Genomic DNA, 23,893 nt, shown 5'->3' with positions numbered 1-23,893 from the left:
TTATGTCACTTGCACAGCTTTGTGAGTGAAAAGATATAAATATCATTATTTGGGATATTCTGCTTACAGGGTGATGAGAGGAGCCCAGAGAAAAAGATAAAATTTACCTGGTGCTCTTAGTGAGTCTCTTTTTGTGCTTTGTATTCTTTTGGGGGAATCTTCTGTTTAAGAAGTTTATCTTTTGACTTTATGTCAAGTATGTTCTGTTTATTGGCAAGGATAACTAATTCTTTATGGTTGTGGTTGTACTTCCTTTCTCCAATCGAGAGAGACCAAAATATAAACTTCAGTGGTTTTTTCCTGCTGATCACTCGTTATGCATTTTCTAGGCATCTTTTTCCTGGATTGCCTATTTATGTCCTCAAATCTCTTCTTACAAAATTCAGGTATATTAGTGACCTTTACTTTCATTATTATATGTTTTCATTTTCTTTCACCAATACTATACAAGTAGTAATAGGGTGAGGAGCCACAGTGAGTAGGGTGAAATGAGCACAATTGTATATTGTGGCTCTCTTACTGAGCCTCACTAGTATTATAGATTATAGCATGAGATTGTATGTTTTTGTTGTTGAATGTATTTTTGCCAGTTTTTAACTACTTTTGTTTCTTTCCTCTCTTCCTCTCTTGCTTTTTTGTTGTTGTTGTTAGTTTAGGAGAAGGAAGATTTTGTAATCTGGCTTTACCGTCTTTACCAAGAAGTTTGATTTACTGTATTATTTCAATTATGTATACTTTAAATGTCTTATATATTTTTTCTGTTTGATCAGTCATGAGCTAAAAGGAGTTAAGGGTTCTATTACTATTATCTTTCTCTTCCTTTTGAATTCTCTACTAATTTTGCATTGTATATTTTGATGAATACTATTTGTTGTATAAAAGTTTATACTAATTCATTGTTTTTTTTGGAAATAGTATACTTTATTTTTGTATTTTTGCCCCAAAGTCAGCTTTATCTAGTATTCATATTGTGACCCTCACTTTCTTGTTGTATTTGTCTTCTGTGTTTTTGTCTATTTTTTATTAACCTTGATTGAATCTGTAACCCAAGAGTCTTTTTTTGACTAATAGGTTAGTTTTCCTGATTGTATTTGTTGATACGATATGTATCAGTTTTGAATTATTCTTGTGTTTCTGTAATAAACTCTATTTGGTCATGATGTATTTTTAAAATGTGATGTTAGATTATGCTGGCCAATATTCTATTTAGCACTTTTATGTTGATATGCATAAGTTGAATGGTTTGTACTTTAACTTTGTTGTTGTGATAAAAACATATAACATTAAGTGCACCGTCTTAACACTTTTTAAATGTACAGTTCAGAAGTGTTAAGTATATTCACCTTGTTGTGCAACAGATCTCTAGTAGTTTTCCATCTTGTAAAACTAAAAGTCTATACCCATTCAACACGAATTCCCTTTTCCACTTCCTCCCAGTCCTTGGCAACCACCTTTGCACATCCTGTTTCTGATTTTGAATACTTTATATGAGTGGAATCATACAGTATTTGTGTTTACGTGACTGGCTTATTTCACTTAGCATAATGTCCTTGAGGTTTATCTATGTTGTAGTATGTAACAGGATGCCCTTTTTAAAGGCTGCATAATATTCTATTATATGTATATACCATCTTTTCCTTATTATTTTTCTCTTGATGGACATTTGGGTTGCTTCTACCTCTTGCTATTGTGAATAATGCTGTAATGAATGTGAGTGTGCAACTATCTCTGTAAGATCTTGCTTTGAATACTTTTGGATGTATTTCCGGAAGTGGGATTCTTGGATCATATGGCAACTGTATCATTAATTTTTTGAGAACCTCTATATTGGCTGTAGTGACTGTACCATTTGACATTCCCACACAACAGTGCATAAGGATTCTAATTTCTCCACATCCACATCAGCATTTGTTATTTCCTATTCATTTGATAGTGGCCATCCTAATGTGTGTAGGCAATCTCTCGTGTGGCTATGATTTGCATTTCTCATATGATTAGCAATGGTGACTATTTTTAATATGCCTGTTGGACATTGTATATCTTCTTTGGTGGTTTGATTATTCAAGTGTTTTGCCCATTTTTGAATTGGGTTAATAATAATTTTAATCCAATTTTTTTGTTGTTGAGTTGTAGGAGTTGCTTATGATTCTGGATATTAACTCTTCGTTGATTATATATTTTAATAAGGTTTTTGTCATCTTATTTTTCACTACATAGTAATACTTATTTTCTTTCTTATTCTCTAAAGTGTGTGTGTGTGTGTGTGTGTGTGTGTCTTACTTTGGTTGATTTGGAAGGTATATGTAGTCTTTTAAATTAGTTTATTGATTCCCTTTATATTTTAAAATAATGTATCTAATACTGTCTCCTGTTTCATATTCCCCTGCATATACAATTTTAGTATTTATTATTTTACATCGTCAAGATTGATAAAAATGTATATTCTATTATTTCACTATGATTCCTGTATCTCTTTAACTTGAGCTTTATATTTACATAGATTCAGCTCATCTTTTTTATGCAACTTTTTTCTAAGTTCTCAGTCAATATGACAATCCCCACTTTACCTATAAACCCATTGGTATAGTAAACTGTTACTAGATGACCATCTTAACTTCTAATTAAAATAGATTGGCTTTTTGGGATTATGATAAATCATCTTTCCTATATCTTTCATGAATTTGATGGGGCCTTAATCTCTGCCTAGCAATGTGAAATTTGTTTACTATCTTGATATGGAGAGAGAGATTTAAAGTTGGTCCTTTCAACCTTAAAATCTCTTACTCTGTGACTCTGTGGTCAGGACCAGTATGGGGATTATTCCTTTTATTGAGTTCGTTCAAACTATATTCTTAGAATCTAAAAAAATGAGCACAAGATAGGTTTATGGTTCCATGGGCTCACCATGAAGTAGACTCTGATAAAATTCTAATTATTGCTTGACGCTGATATGCTTGCACTCTGACCAGTGAAAAAATAGTAGCATTATAGATTCCCAAGAATTAATGTTAGTTGATGTGCAATTACCCATGTCTTAATATTTTAATCCTTGGTGCACAAGATAGTAGGAAGGATGCAGTATGTATTTGTGATATTATTTCAGGACTTTTCCACTAGAGTACCAGGCTTCCTTTTTATTCAAAAGGCTATAGGCTGATACATTTATTTAGATCTAAAATTTGGTTACAAGGCTGTCATTCTCTACTCTGGTGATCAAGTCAACTCTCTGTTTGCCAGGCCATATTATAGGAATATCTTACTTATTCAGATTAAATAGGAACCTTAGTGGTCCGGCCATCTCTTTGGTCTAAGGGAACTGATGATTATTTAGCTACCACTAAAGATACACATTCTTGTATGAGCTGTTTCGCACCTTGGAAACATATATTATATTAGAACAGACTTTACCAAGAACTCCAGACCAGGAAAAGTCAGAATTGCAGAGACAGTGCAGTTGTAGGCGATGGTTTCTCCCGTCTGTCTTCTAGAAGCCAAGATACATATTCTGAGAGTCATTACGATATTGCTGGTTTAGAAAATGTGCTTTGTCTTAAAAGACAGCATTCCAGCCCCTTAGAGTAGACTCCAATTGTCACTATAACTGAAGATCAACCATTGGTAGGTGATAGGATACATAATAAGAAGAGTAAATACTATTACATCAGTTTACAGCCAGCTTCTTTCATAGTGAAGTGCGTTCTGTGATTAGGAGCAATGCTATGGGAGAGATAACATGGTGTATGCAAGGTATTCAGTGAGGATAGATACTGGCAGAGACATCATGGGCAAGTTCTGCACACATGTGCCTAAAGTTCTGCACACTTGGAGATTTTTACTTTCTAAGAACTCTAATACTCCCTGGAGTTGTAAAAATTTTGTTCTTCAGATGGTTGTCATGTTACAGGCATCCTACATATTCATTTATGTAGGCCAGGCTTTTCTTTTATCTTACTGAATAAATTCTATCTAGTGATATTAGCATATCACTCCTTCCACTCTGACCACAGCTTTCGTTTCCATTTTTATCTTGACTATACACATACCCAAAGTCTAACTGAACTGCACCTTTTCTCAACATGCATGGAAAAATCTAATTTTGCCTGTAAAAAGGCTCACAGTATTTTAGATCTTTTTGCAACTTTTCACAGCTTAGTTACTTGTGTGTATCTCTCATTCTGTAATTTGTTCCATTAGCTTTATTTTACAAATAAGAAAGCTGAGATTCAGAATTTTAAGAGACTTATTCAGAAGTCCACAGATATACACTAGAGACTGATTAGAATAAAGGAAAAGATAATCAAAACCAAATAATACCTCTGTAGAAAGGAACTAACTGTTCTTTTTTTTCTTTTTATTACTTTATAAGATTGAGAGGTTAGTCATCTTACTTTGTTAATACTTACTAGGAAAGATTTTGATAATATTCATTTGTGATCATAGTGATGTTTATGTTATTTGTACTTGATATTTATTTTTAATAGGAAAAACTCAAAAGAGAGGCAAAAGAAAACACAGCTACTCTTAAAGAAAAAAAGGACAAGGTAAGAGCATATAATTCTCATAGTTTTAAAATACAAATTCATTTTCTAACATCTACTTAGAAATGATTTTTCTTGTTTATAAGTAGGAAAAGAACATTTTACATATATCATACAATTTCATTTTCTAAATTGTTTTTTGCTATTTATTAATTCAAAAGCATTTTAGCTAAAAATTTCAAAATTTTGTCATTTGGAGATTTGGAGAAGGTTTCAGTCTAATGCAGAAACAAAAAAGAAGAAAAAAGGAAGGTTTCAGTCTTTCTCTACAATTCTTATTATAGTTTTAATTTAATTAGGTACCTCTGTGTTTCTCCCTTAAGAATTTTTTAATGTTAGAGGCAAAATATTTTCATAAAAAATTCTAAAGTTTATTTAGATTGTATCTAATTTTGGGTTTTGAGGGGGCTTAATAAATGACAACCTGTTTTGCTCACTTATGTTCTGAACCAATTGAGAAAGACAAGGTAGAATAAAAATAATATTTTTATTATTGAAGACTTTATTAAAAAGTATCAATATTTTAAATACTGGAGAATGCAGTTTATGTTTGAAGGCAATAGGATCTCTTAATCTTGAAATCCCAAATTAGACAAATTTATCTTCTGCCACAAGTAGAGCTTGACTAGCATAGGTCTACCCACTCGATCATCTGCTCTTGTAAAACTTAGGGTATAAAGGAGAAGAGCAGAATTTGTGTGTAATTCTAATAGTTCTCAAGGGGAGGAATAAGGAAGAGGCTGAGCTGTATGTGTCCAGCTTCTCCTTTTCTTTAAATTCACCAATCACATTAAGTAATTTTTTCTCCCCTAAGGAATCAGGAAGAGGTTTGGAATGTTACCCTAGTGGTACTCCCTGCATATGGAAGGAAACATCAGTCATAGAGAAGAAGAATACCCCTCAGCTTCTAACCTATTTGATAATATAGGATCGTTGCAGAAGAATTTTGATTTAGCAAATTTTTGGTTAAAATGATTAAGAATTTTCTTTGCATGTAGTGATATAATCTCCTAAGTTCCCAGAGGTTTCTCTGATTATAGTTAAACTGGAAGGAAATGACACTCAGAGTAGTTTGAGAACAGTTCATTACATTTTATTACATTTGGGTTAAAAGAGAATAAAGGAAAGATGTACTGAACCTGTGAGTGAATACTGAGTGCTTCATATGTTCCAGACACTGTGCTAGACACTTGAAAACATTATATTTGGAGAAATTATAATCATAATGAAATTATCCAGAATGGTTAGATATAGACTTAAGGAAGTATCTAATGAATATAAGCAAATTGGTTAATCTCCAATATTGTTTTTAAAATTAGAATGTGTTCATATTATGAAAGTATGTATCACATATTCTTATAGAGATGTTTTGATTCATGTATAATTCTGTATGTTTCCATTATCAAGTAGATTAGTAAATGCCATATATTTTATCTGAGAGTCTAGATATGTATGTTGGAAAATGAACCATATATATGTTGCAAAATGAAAAAAATGATAAATGAAGAAATTTAACTAGGCCTTTTTTTTTTTTTTTTTTTGCTATGCTTTATTCCAACACTACTGAAACATAAGCCTTGTTAAATTTACCAAACATTTCTGAGTTTGGACAAGTTACTTCTTCCTGTTTCAATTTTCTCATCTATAAAGGGATAATAATAATACCTATTTCCTAAAGTTGTTATGAGGATTAAATGAGATGGTATTTGTAAAACATTTAAAGTAGTGCTTGGCACATAGCACATGCCTTATAAATGTTTGTTTGAAAAATACAACAGAGAAAATTGTGAATTTTCTGTCTACATGCATAACTATAAATGTAACATCCTTCCAAAAAAGAATGTAACTTGTAAGGAAGTACATGTTTCCATCTTGTGTTCTGGAAAGGGATAGTTCAGTATTGTCACATGCAGAATTTTCTTTAGGCTACCAGGGAAATGTCAAATTCCAGATATGGCCACAAGGTGGTGCAGTGACCTTAAATTGTCATTCTCCTACCTGTAGAGAGGAATAATTTGTCCATTAAAGCAGTTACATTTTGGCGGTTCCAAAGTTTACCCCTGATGAATCCAGATAGCAGTAAAAAAATTGCTTTCATCAAAATTTTGTCATCAACTATGATGTATAAATATGTAGGGAAAAGGATACAGAAATGCAATTCTGAAAAAATTCATACTTGCTAGAAAAAGGATTATGAAATGACAGATCACTAGAACTGGGCAGGAAAGATATAAGCCATCGCATTTAGCCCCTTGATTTATAGCTGAATAAATTTAAGCTTGGAGATACTTGAAGATTTACTTAAATAATCTGGAAAGATAGGAAAGATCTAGGAGAAAAGACCATATGAGGTACTTGGCTCCTAGTTCAATGATTTTTTTATAGTACATGTAGTTGCCTCTTTATCCTATACCCTAATTTAAACGCACTGAAAGTTCAGCCACCATGCTTTCAAATTTTGTCCTTGTATTCCCTTTTTGTGTGTGTGTGCTCTAGAGAATTCAGAGAAAGGAGAGATGATCTCAGAAGAACACGGTCCTGTAAAGGAGGGCTCTACAATGAAAGGCAGTAGGAGAACTGAAAGAACACAATTCTAGAAAAAGGGGAATTTGAGTTTCACAGCTAACTAGCTGTGGAATTGAGTAAATTAACATGCTTCAACTTCCTTACAATTTCCTTATGAATAATTGCCACGATTGTATTCGTGGAGATGGTGGCGACCAGAGAAAGTGTAAAATAGAAAGTGATGAGCATGAGTTTCATGTAGAATCACACTAAAGCAACTATTACTAGCTTTTACTAGAAAGTTAGGTCAGGTGCTAAAAGAAGCTGTATACAAAGGTAGAGTGAAAGAGAACTGAGGAAACTGAGTTGAAAAAATGTCAAGTATTTAGAGTAAACTTGCAATTTATTTATTTAGAATTGAAGCAAACAGCCATTTTCTCAGTTTTTTCCCTTAAAATTTTTCTCATTCTTTACTTTCATAATTATTCTCCTTGCTTTTGGAGGCAAGTTAGGCTGGTGGATAGGAAAAGGCTGATATTTTTATAGGTGAAAAAGAAGAAGTATCAATGTATGAAAGGGAATGAATGAAAATTAGAATAGATTTCCTTCTGACTTTTAGGCTATTGTAATGAACCATAGATTAGGGCTTTTTGCCACCAGGAGTAAAGATTTTTTATTTTTATTTTTTAAAGAGAATCCTCAACTTTTGGTCAGAGAGTTGAGATATCTTATTTGTTTTCATTTTTAAAAATTTAACTTTTATTTTAAGTTCAGGGGTACATGTACAGATTTATTATATAGGTAAACTTCTGTCATGGGGGTTTGTTGTACAGATTATTTTGTCACCCAGGTATTAAACCTATACCCATTAGTTGTTTTTCCTGATCCTGTCCCTCCTCCCATCCTGCATGCTCCGATAGTCCCCTGTGTGTTTTGTTGTCTCCCTCTATGTCTCCATGTGTTCTCATGATTTAGCTCCCACTTATAAATAAGCCCATGTGGTATTTGGCTTTCTGTTCCTGCATTACTTTGCTAAGAATAACGACCTCCAAGATATCTTATTTGTTTTCGTAGAGGCTCTGTGAAGACAGGCAGGGGCAGATAACATTTGCATCTTAAATGGGCAAGTAAAGTGACAAAGAAGATAACTGTAATTTATTCAAACTTATCTAGTCAGTGATAAATTTAGGAATAAATTTACTTATTTTGTTGTTAATTCTACTAGTTGCTGCACTTTAATTAAAGAAGTAAATAATTAATATGACATTTGGCGATGGTTTTATTCATTCTTGTTGTTCAACGCAGAAAACACAGACATCTTTATTGGAAACACCTGAAATTTATTGGAAATTTGATTCTAAAGCAGTGCCTTCACAAACTATATCTCGAAATTTCACATCAGTTGATCATGGCATATCCAAAGATAAAAGAGACTATCTGTGGACATCTGCCAAAAATACTTTATCTACACCATTACCAAAGGTTTGTGTCTAAACTTTCCATGTTAGTAGTAATTTTTTAAATAAATAAATAAAGTTCTGTTATCACCATATACCTGGCATCACGCACACATATATAACTAGTTTCTTGAAAGTTTCAATTTTTTTTGTGGTATCAGCATGAAATGTAAAGACAAGGTTGTGCTGTGTTGCCTAGGATGGTCTTGAACTCCTGGCCTTAACTCATCCTCCTGTCTTGGCCTCCCAAAGTATTGGGATTATAGGTGTGAGCCACGTGCCTGGCCTTCAACATGAAATTGTTTCATTTTTTTCAATCACTGTCCACAACTTAATGTCATCTTGGGCAGATTTCATAACTTACTAGTTATTTATCAGTGTTTAAGGCCCTGACACAGGAAATCTGATTCTGACTTGACATTTTATAGCATCACCACAGTTACTACTTCCCTTTGCTGTTTACCCCACATCATCTTGCATCTGTAGTCCTTAGCAGTCATCTTGGAGCAGATGCCTCTAGCAAACTGGCTCAATTCTGACTGTCTTTCATATATCCACTTAATCCATGGGGAATTCATACAACTTTGCCATGCTAAATGGCAGTGCAGATGCTCTACTTTTGATCTCTGTTTCCTCCCTCTCATTTCCTTTTCCTCTCCTCGGCTAGATACAAAGACAAAAAAATTTGCTGCCTGCATTCATATCTAACTAGGGAATGAGATGCCAGTCTTTCTTTCTTGGGAGCACTCCTAGTATTCTTTATAAAGATGCTCTTGGAGTTCCTGCCTCACTTGTCTTGGGAGTTGAAAAGAAAAGTATCTCAATTGTCTCCATCCCACTAAGCTTAAATGTTATGCCTTTTCCTTCTCAGTTTCCCAGTTGTGTTTGATGGTGTCTGCAAGTCTCTGAGACTTTGTTTTTCTTCATTTTTTTTTTCTATTCCATATCAGTTGAATTATATTCAGGCTCATGGATTCTTCTTCTGCTTGCCCAAATCTGCTATTGAGCCCTTCTAGTAAATTTTTCATTTCAGCTATTGTATTTTTTAATTCCAGAATTTCTATTTGGTTCTTTTGATAATTTATTTCTCTTTATTGATATTCCATTTAGTGTGATGTTGTTTTCATGCTTTTCTTCATTTCTTTAGACATAATTTTCTTTAGCTCTTTGAACATATTTAAAATAGCTGACTTTAAATCTTTGTCTAGTTAAGTCCAATGTCAAGACTTCCTCAGGGAGAGTTTCTGTTGTTTGTTCTTTTACTGTTCTATTTGGGCCATATTTTCTTCTTTCTTTGCATGTCTCATAATTTTTGTTTAAAACTAGCCATTTAAAAATATAACAATTCTGGAAATCAGATTCTCTCCTATTCCCATGATTTGTTGTTGCTACTTGTTGTAGTTATTGTTTGTTTTGTGACTTTTCTAGACTAATTCTGTAAAGTTTGTATTTTTTGTTGTGAGTGCCACTAAAGGTTCTCCTTGATTAGCTTAGTTTTTAGCTAATGTTTGGACACAAATTTCTTCAAATGCCTAGAATCAATAAATTTCCCAATCTTTGTGAAAGGTCTCTATTATATGTGTGTAAGGGCATGCTTTCAACACTTAGCCAGGTAGTTGACAACTCTGCCTTAGCTTTCCATTCCTGCTTGTACAGAACCTCAAGATTAGCCAGTGGTGAAAACTTAGGGCCTTTTCAGGCCCTTCCTGAGCCTGTAGATAGCCCTACGCATATGCCTGGCCTTCTATATTTCCAGGAATATGTCAGAGCTTTTCAAAGCTTCCCCATGGATATTTCATTTCCTAGCTTTTCTTTTAAGGTTTTTGGTTAGTCTTTTGTTTGTCCCAACTATTCATCACTGCTTCACGTTGCTGCAAAGTTAAAATGTTTGTTGTTGTTTTTGACAAATTCAGCCCCCTACTTCACACACACACCAAGGAGAAGGCATTTTTTCACTAGTGAGTGCTCGGGTTGAATGTAATCAGCCATCAGCCTTGTAAGTGGGATCTTGCAGAGACCCACCAGACAAATCAAATAATGACAATTCTTTGGGAATAAAGCTTTGAAAGAGCTTCAGTTCTGTTCTGTTCTGTCTGGTGGTTGCCAGGTTGCATCAGGAATGTGGGCTGTTATTCTTTAAGGATAACATAGAGCTAGAGCAGGGGATGGGACCGGGGAAGTTAAGACACCACAAAATTTGGGGTTCCTAAAGAGGTTTAGCCATTTTATTTTATTTTTTTAAAGAATAAGCACTCTCCAGGTGGCTGCAAGCCTTTGGTTAACTTCCAGAGTTCTGAAAATAACTGATTCTGACAAGTTTTTACCAGTATTTTTATGACTTTTATGGAGGAGTGAATTTTTAGAGCTCATTACTCTGCCATTTTTACTGATGTCTCTGACCTTAACTTTTTAAATTAAATTTAATTTAATTTTTGTTTTTGCTCTGTTGCCTGGGCTGGGCTGCAGTGGCATGATCATGGCCCACTGCTACCTTGAACTCCTGGCTCAAGCAATTCTCCTGCTTCAGCCTCCTGAGTAGCTGAGGCTATAGGGATGGGCCACCATACCTGGCTATGTTTTTTTAATTTAAAAAAATTTTAGAGATGGGGTCTTGCTATGTTGCTCAGACTAGTTTTGAACTGGCCTCAAGCAATCCTCCTGCCGTGGTCTTCCAAAGTGCTGGGATTACAGGCATGAGCCACTGTACTTGGCTTTTGACCTTACTTTTTAAAGATACTTTTACAAATTATAAAAATTACAAGATAGTATAGAATGTGAAACATTGACTAATGTGAATTACTTTACCAATATAAAAATAAGCAAGCATATTTTCTCACAAAGTAATAAGGAGTTTTGTGGAGAGAGCAAAGCTCACTCAGTTATTTTTTGCGATCATGATTAGAAATATTAAGGCCCTTAAGACTGTTGATTGCTGAATCTGGAGTGTGTCTGTCTGTTTCACTTTTTCTCTTTCTTATTTTCTTCAGCAAGTTAAAGGAAGGGCAGAGAAAGTCTACCATTGTAAAATTTTTGAAGAAAGACAACTTATAATATCAAAAACATCTGAATTAAATTCTTATCCAAAATTTTTGCCTCATATACTTGCCAATAATAATGGAGGTTTCTGATTGCTAAGGACTCAAATTGCCTTAAAATTATTTGTGAAACCCTTTATTAATAATGCATATTTTATTTGATTTGATAATGTATTGTTTTTTATTTTTGGATAGGCATATACAGTGAAGACACCAACAAAACCAAAACTACAGCAAAGAGAAAACTTGAATATACTCATTGAAGAAAGTAATAAAAAGAGAAAAATGGCCTTTGAATTTGATATTAATTCAGATAGTTCAGAAACTACTGATCTTTTGGTAAAAATTTTACAAATAATATTTAGTATTTATTTATATTACTTATTTGTATACAATTTTCCTTGATATACATGTATAATATATTTACATAGTACCTACCATTGCAATACTGATATACAGTGGAGCTCTGCTAAAATGCAGATCCTTGTGCTTTTGCAGCATTTTAGAGAAATTAGGGTTCAAATAATTTCCCTGTAAATTTCAGAAAACCTGGCATTTTGAAAATACTTGATGTAGCACAATGGGCATATGATATGATTAATCATTGTCTTGTTTTCTAGAAGAATGTCATAAAGGACTTCTTACTATATTTTTAAAAAGAGAGATGGAGTGAATATTTTACTGTAGCCAAATCTGTTATTTAGGCGTCCCCTCTATTTTGCATATTATACATGCTCCTTTTACATCACTGGTTGATATATATATCAAGGTATTGGTTGACAACTATAACATTTCCATCACTCTAAAGAAGTCAATGTATTAAGGACAGCATGTTTAAGCAGGCTATTTCCTCTAGCACTTTGTATCACTAATTACTCTCATTCACATATACCACTGTTTTCTGAAGGCATAATAATGGTTTATTGAGAATAATGAAGCTTAGATTCATTTAATTTTTTAAAAGAGGTGAACCATACCAGAGTAAATGGAGCAATGCACCAAAAATTCTTAATGACAAAATCCCAGTTAAATTCATTTGTTTTATTATTCCCACTTATAACTAGAAGATCCTTCAAGCTTTTCTACTGCTTTGGGACCCTCTATTTTCATTTTTTTCTGGAATAATGAGTAGTTGAAGTCTTAAAACCCTAACTATTGAAGTTAACATACAGAGTCCCTACTTCAGAACCCCTTTGTTTTATAGATAATTATTAACATCTTAACAATTAAAACTGTGAACCAGGTACTATTGTAAACACTTTATACAATGAGGATTACTTTAATTATTTCTTATAACAATTCCAGCCTTTAGAAATACAGTTGGCCTTCTGTATTCACAGGTTCTACATCTGTGTATTCAACCAACTGCAGGCCAAAAAATTTGAAAAAAATAAAAAATAACAATTCAATAGAAAATAATATAAATAAGAAAGCAATACAACATAACTATTTATATAGTGTTTACATTGTATTGGGTATTATAAGTAACCTAGAGATGATTAAAGTATACAGGAGGAAGTACATAGGTTACATGCAAATATTATATCATTTTACATAAACATCCACAGATTTTGGCATACATGGAGGGATCCTGGATCCAATCCCCCATGGATACTAAGAGATCACAGTATATACTGTTCTTTCCAGTTTACAGATAAGGAAACTGAGTCACAGAAGTATATTTGTCAAGATCACATAGTTAGTAAGACATGGAACCAAAATTTGAACACAGTCTGGCTTCATAGACTATGTAAGTCATTGCACATGATAACTGCCAATTCAAACTGTAGTCTAGATACATAAAAATGTAATGAGAATTAGAAAGAAAATGAGCTTTAGAATTAAACATTCTAGGGTTGTAATCCCTGTTATTATTCTAGCAGTTTGAGTTTAGGCCAAGTTCTTAGCCGATCTGAGATTCGGAATGATTCAACATGATTTCATTTCATTTCTAAAAGGAGCATCACAAACTTGCAACACAATAAACATATTACAGTATTATAGAATTGCACACAATTGTTCAAACTAGTCTAAAAACACATTTCGCAATCGGTTTCCTGGTTATAATTATTATATGAACCTATTAGTCATTTTGTAATTTTGTTAGCTCATGTAGTTAAATTTTGAACATTCAAATTATAAAAATTAAGATTTAAAAATGGGTTGTTGAGCATGACCTCAGGAAGATGGTGGAGTAGGAAGTGCCAGGAATCCATCTCTCTACCTAGACAAAAAGTATACTGGCAGAAACTGTCTGAGCTAACTATTTTATAAATATACAGTCTTATTTGAATGTTTATAGCTTCCAAGGGAAAGGTTAGCTGGTAAATTGCAGTTAATTTAGGTTGATTTCAGCCTAAAGTATGATAGCAGCCACCAGTCTCCCCAGCCTACAGTCCTGTGTCAGGAAGCCATGCTCATGTTCCTTGAGTGACTTGCTGGTGCCAGAGGGGGCAATAGGACTTGTCCTTCAAACATCATAGTTCAGTGTTTCAACCCCCACTGGCTGAAGCAACTTCCAGGAATTTACATGAAGCACATCTGTCTTTTTTATTTTTTTCCTTTTCTCTTTTTTCATCTTTACCCTTTGGGAAGCCAGGCATTTAAGGATTAGGATATTCAAAAGCAAAGCAAAAAGGAATTTAGCTACAGCACATGTTCAAGCAAAGAGGCTTAAAAAGACTGGAGAAGACCATAAGCTTTTATCTCAGGCTGATCCCTGGCACAGAGAGACTTTCAACAGTAAAACAAAAGAAAACAGAACACAAACAAAAACAGAAAATCCTGGGGAAGAGGGAAAATCTTATTTCCAGAGTTACCAAAGTATAATATTCAAATGTCCAGTTTTCAACAACAAGGGCCAGGCACAATAGCTCATGCCTGTAATTTCACCACTTTGGGAGGCCAAGGTAGGAAGTTCTTGAGGCTAAGAGTTTGAGATTAAGTTGGGCAACAGTGAGACCCTCTCTATACAAAAATTTAAAAAATTAGCCAGGTGTGGTGGCACATGGCCTGTAGTCTAACTACTCAGGAGGCTGAGGTAGAAGGATCACTTGAACCCAGGAGTTCAAGGTTATAGTCAGCTATGATCATGTCACTGCACTCCAGCCTAGGTGACAGAGTGAGACTTTGTCTCTAAAAATGTTTTTAAACCAAAAGACCAATAGTAACAAATCATAAGGCATACAAATAAATAGGAAAATATGATCCATTCAAAGGAGCAAAACAAACCAACAGAAATTATCCTTGAGGAAGCTCAGACATTGGAATTACTAGACAAAGACTTCAAAACAGCTGTCTTAAAGTAGCTCAAATTGCTAAAGGAAGACATGGACAAAGAAAAAAAATCCCTAATTGTGTATGAATAAAATGAGAATATTGATAGAGAGTTAGAAATTATAAAAAGAACCAGAAAAAAACTCTGGAACTGAAAGTACAATAACCGAAATGAGAAACCCACTAGAGGGATTCAAAAGCAGATTTGAGTAAGCAGAAAAAAGAATTGGTGAATGTAAAGATAGACAATTGAAGTTACTGAGTCTGATAAAGGGCAAAAAAAAAAAAAAAAAAAGAAAAAGAAAAGAAAAGAAAAGTGAACAGAGCCTCAGAGTCTTGTAGGACACCATCAGCTGGGCCAATATATACATTGTAGGAGTTCCAGAAGGAGAAGAGGGAGAGAGGAAGAGGTGGAGGGAGGAGGTAGGGGGGTAGACAGAGAGAGAAAAAGAGAGAGAGAGGTAGAAAGAGTTATATGAAGAAATAAATGGTAAAAACTTCCCAAATTTTGATGAAAGACATGAATATACAAATCCACAAAGCTTAACAAACTCCAGTAAGCCCACATCAAGACATTTTATAATCAAACTGTTGGGAGAAAAAATGAATCTTGAAAGCAGCAAGAGAGATGCAACTCATTACGTGCAAGTTATTCCCAACAAAATTATCAGCTGATTTCTCATCAGAAATGTTAGAGGCCAGAAGACAGCGAATTTATATATTCAAAGTGCTGAAAGACCAAAATTATCAACTGATAATTTTATATCCAGCAAAACTGTCATTCAAAATGAAGTAGAAATTGAGATATTTCCAGATAAACAAAAGCCATAAAGAGTCTGTTTCCACTAAACCTGCTCTTCAAAGAGTACTAAAGGGACAGCTTCAGATGGAAAGGCTGCTAGACAGTGAAACTGTATGAATAAATAAATATCTCTGGTAAACGTAAATACATGGGCAATTTATAAAAGCTAGTAGTATTGTTATTTTGGTTTGTAACTTCAGTTTTTATTTTCTATATGATTTTAAAGACAAATGCATATAAATGGTTAATTTATGTTACTAGGCACACAATGTATAAAGATGTAGTTTGTGACATCAATAACAGAAAACGGGCTGGGCACAGTGGCTCACACCTGTAAACCCAGCATTTTGGGAGGCTGAGGCAGGTGGAAGTTTGAGACCAGCCTGGGTAACACAATGAGACCCTGTCTCTACAAAAAATATGGAAATTAGTCAGGCATTGTGGTGCACATCTGTAGACCCAGGTACTTAGGAGGCAGAGGTGTAAGGATCATTTGAGCCTGAGAGGTCAGGGATGCAGTGAGTCATAATCACACCACTGCCCTCCAGCCTGGGTGACAGAATGAGATCCTGTCAAAACAAAACAAAACAAAAAACCAAAAAAAACCCCCAAAAACAAAACAGGGAAAATGGAGCTGTGTAGGAGCAGAGTTTGTATAGGCTATTGAAGTTAAGTTGGTATTAATTTGAATTAGATAGTTATAACATTAGGAAGTTAAATGTAATCTCCATGGTAACTACAATGAAATTATATAATATACACAAAAAGAAATGAGAATGGAATCAGAATGTTTAAGCACAAAAATCACCTAAATAGAAAATAAGGAAGTAATGGAGGAGACAAAACCCTTTAATAATGGAGACAAAACCCTATAAGACATATTGAAAACAAATAGCAAAATTCAGAGCTATGTGCTTCCTTACAGATCATTACTTTAAATGTAAATAGATTATACTCTCCTATCAAAAGATATAGATTGGCAGAATATATTTTAAAAACATGAAAACTATATGCTGTTTTCAAGACACTCATTTTAGATCCAAAGCCACGAATTGATTAAACGTGAAAGAATGGAAAAAGATATTCTGTGCATATAGTAACTAAAAAATAGCTGAAGTGTCTATACTACTATCAGACACAATAGACTTTAAATTAAAAAGTGCAAGAGACACAAAGAACATTATATAATAATAAAAAGTTTAATAGAGCAAGAAGATATGACAATTTTAAAAATGTCCACGCCTAATAACAGACCTTCTAAATATATGAAGCAAAACTTCATAGAATTGAAGAGAGAAATAGACAGTTCTACAATAATTGTTGGACACTTCAGTAACCCACTTTCAATAATGACTAGAACAACCAGACAGAAGATAAGGAAATAGAGGACTTGAACAACACAATAAGCTAATTAGGTCTAACACACATGTATAGAACATTCTACCCAACAACAACAGCATACATATTCTTTTCAGGAGCACATGAGACATTCCCCAGGATAGATCATATGTTAGGTCACAAATCTCATAGGTTTTAAAGGATAGACATTACACAAGGTATTTTATTTGACCACAATGGGATGCAGTTAGAAATCAATAAGATAAGGAAAACTGGAATATTTACAAATTTGTGGAAATTAAACAACATACTCTTAGCCAATCAGTGGGTCAAAGAAGAATTCACAAGGGAAATTAGAAAATACTTAGAGATTAATGAAAAGGACAACACAATATACCTAAACTTATGGGATACAGCAAAAACAGTGCTCAGAGGGGAATTTGTAGTTATAAGTGCCTATTAAGAAAGATCTCAAATCAATAACCTAACTTTATACCTTAATAAAGAACTAGAAAAAAAGAGCAAACTAAACTCAAACCTAGTAGATTGAGGGAAATAATAAAGATTAGAACAGAGCTAAGTTAGAGAATAGAAAACAATAAAGTCAATGGAACCAAAAATAGTTGGTTCTTTGAAAAGATCAACAAAATAGGCACACCTTTAGCTAGAGAGAGAGAACAAAATTAAAAATGAAAGTGGAGATACTACTGACATTTCAGAGATAAAATGAATCATAAGACAATACTATAAATAATTGTATGCCAACAAATTAGATAACCCAGAAGAAATGGAAATATTCCCTGTAAGTCACAAATTCCTTAGATGAACTCAAAAAGAAATAGAAAAACTCTATAGACCTGTAACAAGTAGTTTAAATTGGTAATCAAGAACCTCAACAAAGAAAAGTTCTGGACCAGTTGGCTTCATTGATAAATTCTACCAAATATTTAAAGAATTAACACTAGAGCTTCTGGATAGCTGAACACAGGGAGTTTCCTGCAGGGTGGCACACCCAAGGAAGGCATGAAAGTGCCATGCACCTTCCCCCATATCTTGCCCTACACATTTCTTTATCTGTATCCCTTGCATGCAGATAATATTAGTAATCACCTCACAGGCTTTTTGAGAATAAGTTGAATGATGCTTATAAAATGTTTAACAGATCTTCTGGCACACAGCAAATGATCAATTAATATTAAAATTGTGATTATTATTATTGGAAGCTTGAATCCAAATACACTGATAGAACAGTATAAATTGGTAAAAACTTCTCAGAATAAAAATTTGACATATATGTTAAGACTTTAAAAATAATTAACATCAATTCTTCTTAAATTCTTCCAAAAAGTTGAAGAAGGAACACCTCCTAACTCATTGTATGAGGCCAGCATTAATTACCCTGATACCAAAGCAGATAAAGACACCACAAGAAAGGAAAATTACAGACCAATATCTCTTATGAATTAGATGTAAAACTACTCAACAAAATATTGGCAAATCAAATTCAATAGCATATTAAAAATTATTTGCCATGGCCAAGTGGAATTTATCCCAGGAATGCCAGGGAGGTTCATCATAAGAAAATAAAGCAGTGTAATAAAACACATTAATAGAGCAAAGGAGAAAATAGCCATATCATCATCCTGATGCAAAAAAAGGTACCTGACAAAATCCAACACTCATGGTAGAAAACCTCTCAGAAAATTAGGAATAGAGGGAAATCTCCTCAATATGATAAAGGGTATTTATGGAAACCCCTTGCTAACATCATACTCAATGGTGACAGACCGATAGACTTACCCCCTAAGATTAAGAATGAGGCAGGGTGCCCACTTTCACTGCTGCTATTCAACATTGTACTGTAAATTCTAACTAGAGATACTATAAAAGAAAAAGCAATAGAAGGCATTCAGATGGAAAGGAAGAGGTAAAACTGCCTCTCTTCACAGATGACATGATCCTATGCACAGAAAATTGTGAAGACTCTTTAAGAAAGCTATTAGAACTAATAAATAAATTCAGCAAAGTTGTAGGGTACAATATCAACATACAAAAATTGATTATGTTTTTATATACCAGCGATGAACAATCAAAAAATGAAATTAAGAAAGCAATTCTATTCACAATAGCATCTAAAAGAATTTAAATACTTAGGAACAAATCTAACCAAGGAAGTAAAAGACTTGTACACTGAAAATTACAAAACACTGGTGAGAGAAATTTTGAAAGACCTAAATAAATGGAAAGACATCCTAGGTTTATTGATAGAAAGACTAAATATTGTTAAGATGTCAGTAGTACCCAAATCTCCAGATTCAATGCAATTTCTATAAAAATTCCAACAACTTTTTTGCATAAATGGAAAAAATACTCAAATTAATGTGGAATTGCAAAGGGCCCCAAAAGGCTAAAACAATCTTGAAAAATAAGGATAAAGTTGGAGGACTCACAGTTCCTAACTTTGAAACTTACTACAAAGCTAGTAATTAAAACAGCATAGTACTTGTATAAGGTCAGACATGAAGACCAATGGAATAGAATAGAGAGCCTAGAGATAAACCCTTACATATATAGCCAGTTGATTTTTGACAAGAGTGCCAAGACCATTCAATGGGGAAGGAACATTTTTTTCAACATATGGTGCTGGGAAAACTGTCCACATGTAAAAAGAATTAAGTTGGACCCTTTATATCATATAAAAAATGACCAAAAATGGATGAAAGACCCAAACTTAAGAGCTAAAACTATAAAACTGTAGAAGAAAACAATGTCAAAATCTTCAGGACATTGGATTTGGCAGCAACTTTTATGGATGACACCAAAAGCACAGGTAATGAAAGAAAAAAAAGATATATTGGACTGCATCAAAATTAAGAACTGTTGTGAATTAAAGGAGACTATCAAGAAAGTGAAAAGACAAGGTAAATAGTGAGAGGAAATATTTAAAAATCATATATATGACAAGGGATTGATATCTAGGATATATAAAGAACTCCTACAATTAACAACCACAAAAAGTCCCAATTGAAAAATGGGGAGAAAAGATTTGAATAGCCATTTCTCCAGAGATGAAACATAAATGGCCTATAAACACATGAAGAGATGAATGCTGCAAAGAGTCATGAGGACAGATGATAAGGTTTTGTTATTTTAAATTGGATTAACTTATTAATCATTTTTACATGGAGATTCATGATGAATAATCAATTACCTTGCACTAAGTAAAATTGTAATGATAGTTTAAACAACATGATTTTAAAGATAATTTGTCTTGTTTAAGCTGGTCAGTTGGTACACACTGATTCTATCTGCAAAGGTAGCTCTATGACTTATTTATTGAATTCTGTTGAAATCTTAGATTTATAAAAATCTGTTTGAAATTTCTCATCCACAAAGCTTCTGAAGTTTTTGTTAAATGTGGCTTTAATGAGCATGAAAAAATTGTGTGAACTGACTGCTTACATGACTAAATTGTGTTTCATATTCATTAAGAGAAGGGATTCTGGAGCCAGATCACCTGAATTTGAATTTCCTTCCACCTCTTCCTAGCTATATAATCTAGGGTACATTACTTAATATTTGTGTGCCTGAGTTTTCTCACTTGTAAAATGGGGATAATGGTATACCTACTATATAAAATTGTCATGAAGATTAAAAGGAATTAAAATATGCAAAGTGATTTCTAGTGATTGGCACTAGAAAGTACTAAATAAGTGTTAGCTATCATTATTTGGGAGAATTACAATAATTGTAATTCTATATTATTGTAATTACAATAATTGTAAATTAAGTGACAACATTATATTTATTTGTTATTTTGGTATAATACACATAAAACTTACCATCTTAACTATTTTTAATTATATAGTTCAATGTTATTAAATACATTTATAATGTTGTGTAACCATCACCACCATCCATCTCCATAACTCTTCATCACAACTAAAACCTTCTACCCACTAAACAATAACTTTTTATTCCACCTTCCCCCAGGCCCTGGCAGCCACCATTCTACTTTCTGTCTCTATGATTTTCCCTATGCTAAATATCTCATATAAGTAGAATCACACAGGATTTGTTCTTTTGTGACTAGTTTTTTTTTCATTTATGTCCTCAAGGTTTATCTATGTTGTAGCATATATCAGAATTTTCTTCCTTTTTGAGGCTGAATAATATTCCATTGTATGTATACACCACATTTTGCTTATTTATTCATCCATGGATGGATACTTGGGTTGCTTCCATGTTTTAACTATTGTGAATAATGCTGCTATGAACATAGGTGTACAATTATCTCTTCAAGGCTCTGCTTTCAATTCTATTGAGTGCATATCCAGAAGTGGAATTGCTGGATCATAGATAATATTATAATTTTTTATAGAATTGTAAATACTTGTTATAAGTTATAAATGTGAGTTTGAATAAACAGGGTCAGGGAAGGAGGACAAGATGGTATTATAAAGACTCTGAAACTGAAATAGAAATCAGTAGAGAAATTCTAGTCGCTATACATGTCTTGTATTTCACATAGCCTTTCAGTAATATAGTTAATAGAATAAAAATCTAGGTCCTTTCTTGGCCAATTGATTTATTTTGATATTGTTTTCTTTGTTTGGTCTTCTTTCTTCTCTCTATAATCTTCTTTCTCTTTCCTCCTCTCTTTGCCCTTCTCTCTTCTACATCCTTCCTCTTTCTACTCTTTGTTCTCCTTACATGTGATATGTTGACAAAATGTTAATAATATAATATTAATGATGGTAAACCCAACATCATATTTTTTTATTTTTCTTCAAGAGCATTGTTTCAGAAGAAGAGACATCGAAAACACTATATAGAAACAATAATCCACCAGCTTCTCATCTTTGTGTCAAAACACCAAAAAAGGTAGCTTTTAAATTTTATTTCAGAAAGCAAATTTTAAAAGCTGCACTTAAAAAAATTAAACATGTTATGATTTTTAAATTTTATTTTGTATTCAGGCCCCTTCATCTCTAACAACCCCTGGATCTACACTGAAGTTTGGAGCTATAAGAAAAATGCGGGAGGACCGTTGGGCTGTAATTGCTAAAATGGATAGGAAAAAAAAACTAAAAGAAGCTGAAAAGTTATTTGTTTAATTTCAGAGAATCAGTGTAGTTAAGGAGCCTAATAACATGAAACTTATAGTTAATGTTTTGTTTTTATTTGCCAGAGCCAAATTTTATCTGGAAGTTGAGACTTTTAAAAAATACTTGCATGAATGATTTGTGTTTCTTTATATTTTTAGCCTAAATGTTAACTACATATTGTCTGGAAACCTGTCATTATATTCAGATAATTAGATGATTACATATTGTTGTTACTTTTTCTTGTATTCATGAAAACTGTTTTTACTAAGTTTTCAAATTTGTAAAGCTAGCCTTTGAATGCAGGAATGCATTATTGCGGGTCATTCTTTATTCTTTACTATTAAAATATTTTGGATGCAAATAAGTGCTTCTTATTGATTCTGTTAGGTTGTATAAACAGCTCATCATTATAATTTTGAGAGAATATTATTCATTTTAAAGTCTTGAGAGCATTGTAGAGGAGTTTTTTACTTCTGAGGCAGGTTTGACTTTTTTATTTTATGAAATTGAGAAATGGCTTTTAGTGGCAGGAAAAAGTGGCTATACCAGTATGACATCCTGAAATATTTCATTTATACAAAATTTATTAAGCAAATATTTATTAATGTTTACTAAGAGTCAAACAGAGTTCTAGATACTGGGGATGTAATAGTGAACAAAACAGAAAAATAACTTGTGTTTCCCTAGAGCTTACATTCTAGTGAGGGAAATAGACAATTAACAAAATAAATAAAACACAGTATATTAGTTAATGATAACTGCTAAGAAGAAAAATAAAACAGGGAAGAGTATTAAGGAATATAAAGAAGGCTACTTTTAGGTATGATATCCCTTACTGAAGTGACATTTGAGTGAGGATATGATTAAAACAGCAACTGAGCCTGGGGTTACCTAAGGGAATAACATTTCTCACAGAAGGAATAGGAAATACAAAGGCCAGAGGTGGGAGTGTGCCTAGCATATCTGAGAAGCAGGAAGAGCCCAGTATTGGGAAGGATAGTGAGCAAAAGGAAGAGTAGAAGGAAGAGAAGGCCTAATAGTTAATGGGATGAGGATTTTGAGCGGGCAGATTATGTAGCACTTTAGGCCACTGTAAGAGCTTTGGCTTCTCTGAATATGATGTGATATTAGTAGATGATTTTGAGCAAGGAAGAACCATGATCTGACTTATCTTTTAACAATATCTTTCTGGCTGCTATATTGGGAACAGATTGAAAAGGGGACATAAATAAACAGGAGATTATTTTAGTAATGCCTGTGAAAGATGGTAATGGCTTAAACAGGAGCAAGAACAGCAGAGGAGTAAAGTAGTTAACTTTTGGATATATTTTGAAGATATAGGTAGAATATGAAAGAAAGAGAATGGGCAATATTTTTGGCCTGAATAGCGTAGTTTTGCACATGTTAGGTTTGAAATACCTGTTAGACATCCAAATAGAAATGGTAAGCAGGCTTAGAGACAAGTACAGACTAGTGATATAAATTTGGGAGTCAACATTATATTTAAAGCTATCAGACTGGATGAGAACATTTACAGTCATGGGAGTGAGTGTACCTAGGAAAGAGAACAGGTCAGAGAGATGAGAAGGGGCCATCAAAGGACTGGCCAGAGTAGTAGTAAAAAAAGTAGGCTATGGTTACTTGGAAGCCAAGCAAGAAAATATTTCAAAGAAGAGGGAGTGAAAAATTGTGTTAAATGCTAATCAAAGGTAAAGTAAAATTGATTAATGTGTTATTAATATGAAGGTCATTGGTAATCTTAATGTCAGTTTTAGTAAAGTGGAGCTTGATTGGAAGGGCTTAAAGGAAAAAGAGGGAGAGTAAGCAGAGACAG

The 23,893-nt window shown here is 33.3% G+C and overlaps 1 protein-coding gene across 5 annotated transcripts in view; it reads left to right on the top strand.

The window, feature by feature from the left end:
• Window positions 1–22,423, top strand: part of SYCP1 (synaptonemal complex protein 1) — a 146,761-nt gene extending 124,338 nt beyond the window's left edge. For 4 of the 5 annotated variants that reach the window (XM_054529179.1, XM_002810393.3, XM_054529188.1 and 1 more), the window contains 5 exons: window positions 4,482–4,541; window positions 8,349–8,525; window positions 11,731–11,874; window positions 21,746–21,835; window positions 21,931–22,423. In XM_054529179.1, coding sequence (XP_054385154.1) covers window positions 4,482–4,541; window positions 8,349–8,525; window positions 11,731–11,874; window positions 21,746–21,835; window positions 21,931–22,068 — 609 coding nt within the window. In that variant the 3' untranslated portion in view covers window positions 22,069–22,423. Of the gene's footprint in view, window positions 1–4,481; window positions 4,542–8,348; window positions 8,526–11,730; window positions 11,875–21,745; window positions 21,836–21,930 lie in introns of those variants that run through there. The other variant, XR_008512809.1, reaches the window with a different exon arrangement.
• Window positions 22,424–23,893: the final 1,470 nt, after the last annotated feature.

Source organism: Pongo abelii, chromosome 1 (assembly GCF_028885655.2).
Source record: "Pongo abelii isolate AG06213 chromosome 1, NHGRI_mPonAbe1-v2.0_pri, whole genome shotgun sequence".
NCBI lineage: Eukaryota > Metazoa > Chordata > Mammalia > Primates > Hominidae > Pongo > Pongo abelii.
This window is presented reverse-complemented; position numbering and strand designations above follow the sequence as displayed.